The 11,128-nt window shown below is 42.3% G+C and overlaps 1 protein-coding gene across 1 annotated transcript; it reads left to right on the top strand.

Moving 5' to 3' along the window:
• The first annotated feature begins 281 nt into the window (after positions 1-281).
• Positions 282-9,090, top strand: LOC311303877 (protocadherin gamma-A6). Its single transcript, XM_084430613.1, has 4 exons — positions 282-3,051; positions 4,877-4,935; positions 5,335-5,453; positions 6,827-9,090. Exons 1-4 carry the CDS (start codon positions 532-534, stop codon positions 7,177-7,179), a joined length of 3,051 nt encoding a protein of 1,016 aa, XP_084286739.1. The 5' UTR covers positions 282-531; the 3' UTR covers positions 7,180-9,090.
• The last annotated feature ends 2,038 nt before the right edge of the window (positions 9,091-11,128 follow it).

Here is an 11,128-nt window from a genome sequence, read left to right as displayed (position 1 = left end):
TATTAATTCGTAGATTACTGTATCACTTATTTCATGGTGATTACGCGCACTCGGTAACTCTCGAGTTAAATGTGTCGGTACTGTGATTATGCTCCGTGCTCTCATGTCGCCGTCCGCCAATACGATTCCTCCCCAGCACCACACACACACACACACACACACACACACACACACACACACACACACACACACACACACACACACACACACACACCACCTCCCTCTCTCGTCTCACACACTCCTCAAAGCGTCTAACACGCTGGAAAATCAAAGCGCTCGCCTCTCCTGCTCACACACTGCCTGCGCTGCGCGCAAAGCGCACAAGCCAAGAGAGACTCCAAGTTTGCTTCGAATTTCCTTTCTCTTTTACATCGACTTATGCACTTTTTAAAAATGATTTTTATTCCACTTTAGAAAATAATGTAAGTGCGTATTGTGTACAGAAAATGTTTTTAAAAACTGTTTGAGTCTTTCACAGCTGAACATGAATCCTCTCTGTGACCGCAGCTGAGAATATCTGATTTTACGAAGATGGACCGGAGGCTTCCGAGGAGGCGATGGACGTTGGCAGGGCAGGTTGTTTGTCTGCTCTTGTGTGCGTGCGCACTGGACCGGGTTTTGGCGCAGATTCGCTATTCAATTCCCGAGGAGTTGGAGCACGGGGCTTTCGTTGGAAATATAGCAGAGGACTTGGGTTTGGACGTGGCCAAATTGTCTTCCCGGAGATTCCGGATTGTATCTGGGGCAAGAAAACAATATTTAGAGGTGAATTTGGAGAACGGGATTTTGTTTGTGAATGAGAAGATTGACCGAGAGGAGCTCTGTGAACAAAGTCCCGTTTGTTTCTTGCACTTGCAGGTGGTTATTGAGAACCCTTTGGAACTCTACAGGGTTGAGGTGGAGATTTTGGATGTGAATGATAACGCTCCCAGTTTCCCGTGGAGCGAGTTTAATCTGGAGATCACGGAGTCTGCTGCGCCTGGCTCCCGGTTCCCGCTCGAGAGCGCGCAGGATCTTGACGTGGGCTCAAACTCTCTCCGCTCGTACTTACTGAGCGCCAATCAACACTTCCTGCTGGACATTCAGACCCGTAACGATGGCAGCAAGTTCGCCGAACTCGTTCTGCAGTCGCCGTTGGACCGAGAGCAGCAGAAGACGCACGAGATGGTGCTCACGGCCGTGGACGGTGGCTCCCCGTTGCGCTCTGGCACGGCTCAGATCACGGTAACTGTGCTGGACGCGAATGACAACGTACCTGTGTTCGACCGCTCCGTATACCGGGTCAGCTTGGTGGAGAACGCACCAAGAGGGACGCTCGTGCTCAAACTGAACGCCACGGACCTGGACGAAGGCGCAAACGGCGAGATCACCTATTCGTTCAGCGGGCACGCGCCTCTGAAGGTGCGGGAGTTGTTTAGCGTGGACTCTCACTCGGGTGAGATTCGGGTGAAGGGAATCGTGGACTATGAGAGGGCCAGCGTGTACGAGCTCTACGTGCAGGCGAAAGACAAGGGTCCCTCCGCCGTGGCCGTGCACTGTAAAGTGCTGGTTGATATTCTGGACGTGAACGACAATGCGCCTGAGGTCATATTAACCTCTGTGTCAACACCTGTTCAGGAGGACGCGCCGCCGGGCACAGTGATAGCTGTGATCAGCGTAATGGACCGCGACTCCGGAGAGAACGGGGCTGTGGATTGTCAGATCCCCGGAAATGTGCCGTTCCAGCTGCACTCCTCTTTTAAAAACTATTACACACTCGTGACCAGCGAGTTTCTCGACAGAGAGTCTGTCTCGGAGTATAACATCACCCTCACGGCTCGCGATCTGGGCTCGCCGCCGCTGTCCACCAGAAAGACGATTCTGGTTCAAGTGTCTGACATTAATGACAACCCGCCGCGCTTCATTCAGCCCTCATACACTGTGTATGTGACCGAAAATAACGCCCCGGGCGCTTCCATTTGCTCGGTGACCGCATTCGATCCGGACTCTAATCAGAACTCGTATTTGTCCTACTCCATCCTGGAGGGTCAGATTCAGGGCATGCCCGTGTCCACTTATGTCTCCATCAATTCCGATAACGGCAACATCTACGCGCTGCGCTCTTTCGATTACGAGCAGCTCCGGAACTTTCAGATCCGCGTGCAGGCGCAGGACGCCGGTTTCCCGCCGCTCAGCAGCAACGTGACCGTCAATGTTTTTGTTTTGGATCAGAACGACAACGCACCGGTCATCCTGTCACCACTGCCGAGAAACGGCACCGTGGCCACTGAGATGGTGCCCAGATCGGTGGACGCTGGATACCTTGTGGCTAAAATCACAGCACTCGACGCGGACGCGGGGCAAAACTCTCGCCTGTCATATCAGGTGCTGCAGGCGACAGATCCCGGGCTGTTCAGCGTGGCTCTGTACACCGGGGAGATCAGGACGATCCGCCGCTTCGTGGACAAAGATGCCATTAGGCAAAGACTCGTCATACTCGTCAAGGACAACGGGCAGCCGCCGCTCTCGGCCACCGTGACCATCATTCTCTCGGTGGTGGACAGCGTGCCGGAGTCGCTGTCAGATTTCGGTGACCTCTCGCTCAGCCCCCAGCCCCCGTCTAACCTCGCGCTCTATTTAATCGTGTCACTGAGCACCGTCTCGCTCATCTTCCTCGTGGCCATCATCGTTTTGGCGGCCGTGAAATGCTATAAGGACCACGACTCCCTCGGCGGCTACGCGCTGTCCTCGCTCGGTGCCGCGTGCTGCAGCTTCGAACCGGAGCCGCCCGCCGAGGTGTTCAAAAAGTCCAATCTCAACCTGCAGATCTCCACCGGCGCCAAAGTGCCCACGAACTGCGTGGAGGTAAACAGCAATCCTGGAAATCTCTCTCAAGCGTACTGTTACAAAGTGTGTTTAACGCCCGAATCTGCAAAGAGCGACTTTATGTTTCTCAAGCCTTGCAGTCCCGGCACACCGAGAAATAACGCGGCGAGAGGAGCGGATAACCTGGCGTTGAGCTCACAGAGCCGCTGCTCATCCGTGAACAACGGAGCGACTACACCGAACGAGGTAACACTACCTCTGTCTCTCTTTATTTAACGTCCACATGTGCATTGAGTTCGTCAGTTGTTGAGTCACTTTCGTGAAGGGCATCATTTGTGCACAGAAGTGTGAATTATGTATTTGTGAACGAAATTAATTATCGATTATTGAACTATTAACGATTTCATTTGCCAATAAATATTTAATGCCGCTATAAGTCAATCAATGACCTTGATTAACAGTGAACGAGCGTTTCTAGACAGCAGCATCTTAGTGAAATCGAGGACAATGCACGTCTTTTAGCACTGTCTCCAGTTCTTCCTTTGTTTGTGATCTCTCTCTCTCTCTCTCTCTCTCTCTCTCTCTCTCTCTCTCTCTCTCTCTCTCTCTCTCTCTCTCTCTCTCTCTATATATAGGCCTATGTAAAAATCTTTTTAAAATGTTGTGTAACGACTTTTACAAATGTACACAAAAAGAGCATTATTCCTTTTATTCTTTATTTGAATGCGGTTAGCTATACTTGTTCTAAATCTTCGTCTACTATCTGTCAAGGGCGCGCACGCACACACACACACACACACACACACACACACACACACACACACACACACACACACACTACAAGCTAATTATCCAGTACACAATGGCACACGGACGCGGACTGGTTTCTTCCATAATGGGGCTGGGAAATGAAAGCATTAGGGAGCGCGCAGGAGCCGATGGAGACGTGTCGCGCCTGTAGATTCTGCCACTTTGCCCTCATAGAATGAGTATCAAAAAGTGTGTTCTGTTAATATCCACTAGGTGGAAACGTCAGGCTGTAAAACGTAAACGTGATCACTTCAGTTATTATTCAATTGTCAGGGTGACCTGTTGGAGAGACAGGTGCCACCTTGCCTTGGGTCAGTGAAGTTCATATAGCTTGTGAAGAACAAAACTCGTCCATTGAGAGAATTACAATCTATGGTGTCCATGGAATCTGTGGACTTAAGGTCTCAAATAGAATATTCATAAAAGCATCTTCTATACCCTAATTACTGGGCAGGTCACTGGCCAACACATTTAGGACAGATTCTGCCCTTGAGGGTATAAAAAGAAAAGCTCAAACAGATTGTGTTTACTCAGAGCTATTGAGCAGATCTTAAACAGGATTTCATCTGGGAATATATTAAAGCTGAAAAATCCTTATAAATTCACCAGAGCTGCAGCGGAAAATGCAAACGCACGGGAGTTTCTAAAATAAAACAAGAAATTAAATTAAATTGAATTCGTCGGACAGTTAAATGCGTTTTCGAAATCAATTTCCTGCCCGCTGCGGTTTCCTTTGAAGATTAAAATCGTATGTCGGTGCTCTAATTATCTACGGAAGGTATTTTGAAGAACCGTTCTAATAATAAGCTTACATGGCGCTCTCCTTATGAAAGTCTCTAAGCGAATTAATAGAGCGTGGAATCCATACTTTCTCTCTCTCTCTCTCGCTCTCTCTCTTTGACTTGGAATAAATAACACCCCCATTCTCCTCCTCCTCCTCCTCCTCCTCCTCCTCCTCCTCCTCCTCCTCTTCCTCCCCCACCCCCGCTGTGTCTCTGAGGATGAAAGAGAAGACCGTGACACTACAGTCATTGCTCAAGGCACCACAGTTCTGAAAGAAATGACGTGCAATTCACACCTTTGGCCACAAGGAGGCATTACAAATCCCTTTAAAGGGTTTTGTTTTCTTGTAAAACATCAATAATCTTTGCGTTATTTACATTTTTTTTTTTATATAGGGTTACGAAACTATGGTGGTTTATCATATTTGTTATATGTAATCATTCATTATTCTCAGATATGATTGTTCTGTGTGTTGCAGCTGAAACAAGCAAACACTGACTGGGCCCTCACCAAAAATCAAACCTCCTCTCTGAAAAGGTAAAACACACGTTTACTTGTTTCTAAATGGGGATACACCATAGACTTCTATTGCTTTTTATATAAAGTTAATAAAAGCAGAATATAATACAAACTGTTCTACTTCAGACTAACCCCAAGTGTTTGTACAGCTCAAGCAATTTAGCATGACGAGCAATGCATAAATTTAACCCAAGCAGCCAAACCCTCAAAAAATTACTTTTTGCATTTTAGAAAATAAAACATATATAAAAACATTTATTTAATTTTTTTGTCTTGTTGAAGACATACTTTTTTTCATTCAGAGAGTGCAAGCAGACAATAATATTTTATGCGTGAATTTGTTTACTACATGTTCAGGAGTATCAAAATATCTCATTACATCTCAGGTTGGCCTGATTTCTCTTCATCTGTTTGCAGTTGTAACTCTGTGAACATGGATGGCACTCTGATGCGTAAAGCCATGCAGGCCGAACCAGAGAATTATGTGGGTCAAATGGCTGCCGGACAGTACTGGACCTGGGGAACCCGCTCGAAAGGTACAGATATACTTTTCTACGACGCATTATTTGATCCTCTGTATAGTCATTTATGCATTTAGTAGTCAATATGAAACAGGGTAACACTTTATTTTACATATGTTACATGTACTTATCATAGTAATAACAATAAATTATGCATAATTACATGCAACTAACCCTCAACCAAATCCTAATCCTACCCTAACCCTATAGCAAATACATGTAGTTAATTAATATTACTCAGTACTTAAATATATAATTACACTGTAACAATGACACCTTAAAATAAAGTATAACCTGAAACAGTTAGTGAGTCAAAACCACAGGTGACATTACTACAAATATGTGATCCATGAATCAGATTCAAGTTCCAAACTTTGAATCTGTTTTATTTCTGTGCATTAGTGAGGATGCCTTTTTCGATTTGTGGGTAAAAGGTCTGTGGTTAACTGTACTTGAAGACAATTGCATTGTTGCATTTTTTTAAACAGGAATGAAATGATTTGATATTAAAAATAGGATATTCAATGTGTAAATAGGGCAGGAACTACTTAAGGTATTGCTTTCATGAAAGCCGTGAATTAGGTAAAACAGCACTTTGCATCATGTCATTGGGCTTTGGTGTAGATGTTAAGGAATCTCTAGTTTATGAAAAAGTCAGTAAAAACAGTAAGTTTGTCAAATATGATTACAATTTAAAATAGCTAGTTTTATTATTAAGTTGAATCAAAGTTGAATTTTCAGCATCATTACTCCAGTCTTCAGTGTCACATGATTAGAAATCATTCTAATATGTTGATTTGCTGCTTAATTATTATCAAAAATTGGTGCCCAATTATCAATAATAGTTCTGATTATTATCAATGTTTTTTTTTCTGCTTAATATTTTTGTGGAATGTTTTTTTGAGGATTTTTTGATGAATAGAAAGTTCAAAAGAACAGCATTTATTTGAAATAGAAATCTTTTGTAACATTTACCGATCAAATAATGCATAGTTGCTGAATAAAAGTGTTAATTTCTTACCCCAAACTTTTGAATGGTAGTGTATCGCATTTTTCACAAAAAAATATTAAGCAAAGTTTACAATAGTAAGAAATGTTTCTTGAGCATCAGATCAGCATATTAGAATGATTTCTGAAGGATCATGTGACACTGAAGACTGGAGTAATGATGCTGAAAATGCAGCTTAAATAAATTACATTTGACGATGTACTACAATAGAAAACAGTTATTTGAAATTGTAATAATATTTCACAATATTCCTGTTTTTACAAATATATGCAGCCTTGGTGAGCAGAAGAAACTTCTTTCAAAACCAGTAGTATTTACTCCAAACGTTTGACCGGCAATGTAAGTAGTTCTCTTGTATTTTTCATTTTCAACCATCCAGAGTACCGGATGCATTCTCCAGCAGGAGGGGTTTCTCAGAGGGCATGGACGCCTCACTACACCCCCCCACACAACCCCCCCCATCACCAGCAGCACCAGCAGCACCAGCAGCAGCAGCCGGCGGCGCAGACCCACACGCACCCGCACCCTCCACCGGACTACCAGCACAACGTCTACATCCCCGGGACACCCTCCGGCTTCTGCACCCTGAGGCCAGTCTACCGCAGCGAGCTCGACCTCCACAACTCATTCTCCACCTTCGGCAAGAAACGCAGGTTCATCTCTCCCAGCAGCTATGACCCGTGCGACGACACGGGGGCGGACGTCATCAACAATGACTTGTACAACGAATAAAACAAGACAAAAGGACAAAAAGAGTGACTTATTACCAAAGCATAGCACTCCTCATGTGTTCTCAGCCTCAGATGGCTCGCCACAGTCCTCTCAATGACCATCTGATGCATATCGCACATGCAATGCAAATTCCATCCATCGGGGTGTACAGGTTTGTATTAGCCGACCTGGGAACAAAATTGTTTTTAAACGATACCAGGTGGATATTACGATCACTGGATTTGCCATTTCACATCTTTGAAAGCTGTTTAGAGTTATTCAGAAGTGGAACTGTATGGTTCACTTTGTTTTCTGTCTGTGAAAGTGTTATTTTTTAGCAGAAAAGAAATTCTTATCACAAAGTTTTTGAAAAACCTCTCTCCTAGTTTATTCTGGTTTCCAGAGATGTATAGTGCAACAGTGCGGGCCACTTTTTCAGTGGCGTTGGTTCCAGAAGTATCTTTCCCATATAAGATCTTAAAGAAAAATCTTTGTTAAAGAGTTAGAAGCCATGAACCAAGCAAGCCACAGGGTGAATCACAACATTACAAACTTTGATTTGAAGGGAAAGAACTACAATCCCTTGAAGCATTACGGATGCCATCATTTAATTAAATGATTTGTCAGCCTCAGTCCGTTCAGAAATGCCAGTACTTGGGTAGAAACCTATTGTATACATAGGAGCCTGATAAAAATTGTAATATTAAACAAAAACTTTTGACGGACTTAGAGGCTTTTGCATCTGAAGTCTTCATATATATATATATACAATGTGCCAAATGTGCATAAACATTTATAGTAGTTTGTTGCGATTTTCTGATTGGTGGAGATTCATGGGTAATGTAGTTTTTCACCAGGACTTCCACTGTTGAACACACTTATTTCAAAAATAATGTTATGGTGGCTTTAACAAAAACATACCATTGATTTACAACCTAGTAGCTCACAGTAGGTCCGTCTTTAAAGGTTTATAGGTTAGCATTAAAAATGAGTTCTCCTATAGGGAAAATGAATGGGATTTTTACTTCCAGAACCTGACTGTTACACTCTATTTCAGATGAACCCACCCCTAAATGGAACGTAAAAACAAAACAGTGGTAAAGTTGCTTTAGATGTTGTCTTCCTGTCTAAGCCAGACTACTTGTCATGTGACAGGCAGGGAACCAAATCTCTATGATGTCACAGTGACGCTATGATGGTTCTGTGTGTCACCACTGTGCTCACACTCACTTTAAGGTGCACTTTTCACTCACATTGTGTGTGTTAGTGGTACATCTATATTACTGGAAGAACGTTTGTTCATAACTTGCCAGAACGTTAGAACGTTCTCTGTTAGCTGGGTAGGGCATATGTCCTGTCATATGGGCTCATTTTACTGGACTACAGAGGCTCTGTTCCTCAGGTTAGGATAGCGACAATAAACAGATATTTACAGGAACTTGAATATGACTGTACATCTCATGAGCAACAGGCTCTTATGATCCCACTGAAGCTAAGAAACTTGCTTGTCCTGTTATATGAGGGACAGAATAAAACTTAATCTGCTGTTATTATTATTATTACTTGTAACTGCATCTGCTTGGTTAGCTCAGTCACACCAGGCCTGAGATTGAATACAAGACTGAATATCATTATTATTTTTATATTTTCCTATTATTATTACTTTGACAATCATTTCAGCCAAAATGTGATTATTACACACCTTTTGCACACGGCGTGAGCGTATAAATCAACACAGTGGTCATGATGTGGCTGAGTTGTGGGCCAGGAGAAAGTGGATGCTCACCAAATGAAATTGATCAATTCAATGTGATTACTCGCGTAAGAATGAGTGGATCTGTATTTAGACACACATTACTGCCTCATACAAGAGAACAGTGTGTGAAAGTCCATTCATTCCAAATATGTACATAAAAATATGAGAATTAAATATTTTTTTCTGAAATAAATCTGCTGTGTTGTGATTCATATTTTCTATATATGACTACAGTATGTTGGAAATGGAACACTACTAACTAATGTTCACTAAATACTGCGCAATATACACTGTATACTGCTTACTACTCATACAATAGTGAGACAGTATGCAATATGTATCAATAAATGTTTCAAAAGGTAAGTTGACTGTCACATGACCATATCACTTTGCATAGGAGTGGCATCCAGTTTCATAATAGAAATGTGTTATTTTACATTTTTAATTCGGTTTTACAGCCTGTTCACATTATAGATGATAAAGAGGACCTATTATGTCACATTGCACAGGCCTCGCCCACGACTGCTGACTGACTCTGACACAGTCCGCCATGTTTATTTCCTCGCCAGAGCATTAAACAGCAGCATTCAAGTGAGAAATGTATTCTTATTAAAGCTACTAAAGTTATTCAATCAAGAGCAGTGACTGATTTTCTGTTTTTCTTTTGTTGTTTGTTTCATATTAACAGCATATTTAGCAGTGTTGTTAGTTTTTGGCAGAGTATCCCAGGCAGGAGCTGTAAAGGCTCCGCCCTCTTCTGGAAAGGGGCGGGGGAGCAGCAGCTCATTTGCATTTAAAGACACATGCACGAAAACAACATTTACAACATGGAATAATAAATGATATGTGGGGTATTTTGAGCTGAAACTTCACATTTTGGGGACACCTGAGACTTATATTACATCTTGTAAAAAGGGGCATTATAATTCCCTTTTAAAAACCACAAATTACATTACTACTACAGATATTGTCAGTGTTCAGATTTATGTTCTAAACTTTAATGAGGAATATATTTATTTTATGTTCTGCCCTTTTCAAAGGTTGTGGGTAAAAAAGGTCTGTGGTTATTGACATTACTTTAAAAATGTGCTTTAAAAAAGTGCTAACATAGCTAACTTATGTTTTAAAGAAGCAAGCGTACTTCCAAACTCACATTTGATGTGTAGACCATGTGTTTGTTTTGTTGAACAAAACATGAAAATAATGTTTACCACAAACCTAAGAAAAAAAACCCCACAGTAAATTCCAGAGGGAACCCAGTTAGTTCAAAAATGCCAATTCTCTTCCAGATTTTATGGCTACAAACCGAACAGCTCTATTGTTTTAATTAAGTCTCGACACTTGTCTTTACATAGTTGCATGAAAAGACATTTCTCAGCACAAAGAAGAAGGAATAAATGACCCAGGCCACTCTCTCATGCGCTGAATAAACACAGCAAATGCTAACATATTCTAATGAGCTTTCTTATATTCTCTTTTTCCTCCCACAGAGAATAGACTTGGTTCATTAACTGAACAAACACAAAACTCCATCGTCTAAATATCATTTTAATTAAAGACGGGGAAACAGACGGGCCGCCGGGGGAATATGGCTCCCCCTGCAAATGCCACACCTGGACGCAATCTCTCCCACGCCCTTTCCATTTTAATTTCCCGGGGAAATGAGTTCAGAATGTCAATAGATGAGTATCGCCCAGCTGAGAGGGGTAATTAGGTTTGCCGTGTGTCCTTTCAGATTACAAACGTTAATGAAGAAACGGTCTCTATGGCGCTAACACACTTCTCTAAATCGAAGTTCATCTCTCCGAGGGCCCGTGAACCAGAGGTGAGGAGATGAGCAATTTAGACATGTCCCTCTCTAGACTACAGATCAGGAATTAGAGGAGCTCAGCTTTACAGCAGAGTCACATTCAAACAATGACATCCTTTTGAGAAGTAGGAAATATCAAGGGAGAGAAAACTTAAAAACTTTGCTCATGAATATTAAGTAGGTGATTGGACAGTCACCCAGTAGTCCTTGCTGATTGGCTAAAAGGCAGACTGGTATATGTTGTTATTATTATTAGGTGTAATTTAACTTAAAGGTGAAGTGTATAATTTTCTTACATGTTGGAGCTGAAGCCGGGCATGTAATTAAATCTAGAATGTTTAAGGATCTATTTGAATTAGTCAACACTAATTTCACATCATGTTTTTTTATTTTATTCAATGACT

The sequence above is a fragment of the Rutilus rutilus genome (genome assembly GCF_951802725.1).
Source record: "Rutilus rutilus genome assembly, chromosome: 14".
Taxonomy (NCBI): Eukaryota; Metazoa; Chordata; class Actinopteri; order Cypriniformes; family Leuciscidae; genus Rutilus; species Rutilus rutilus.
The sequence above is the reverse complement of the archived record's forward strand: the minus strand, read 5'-3'. Positions and strand labels throughout refer to the sequence as shown.

What these genes read in the sequence shown, in the direction of transcription:
- LOC311303877 (XM_084430613.1), top strand. Translation starts at nt 532, where the DNA reads ATGGACCGGAGGCTTCCGAGGAGGCGATGGACGTTGGCAGGGCAGGTT. An exon ending in GAGCGACTACACCGAACGAG is followed by an intron (nt 3,052 to 4,876) that starts GTAACACTACCT and finishes TGTGTGTTGCAG; the next exon opens with CTGAAACAAGCAAACACTGA. An exon ending in CTGGGGAACCCGCTCGAAAG is followed by an intron (nt 5,454 to 6,826) that starts GTACAGATATAC and finishes TCAACCATCCAG; the next exon opens with AGTACCGGATGCATTCTCCA.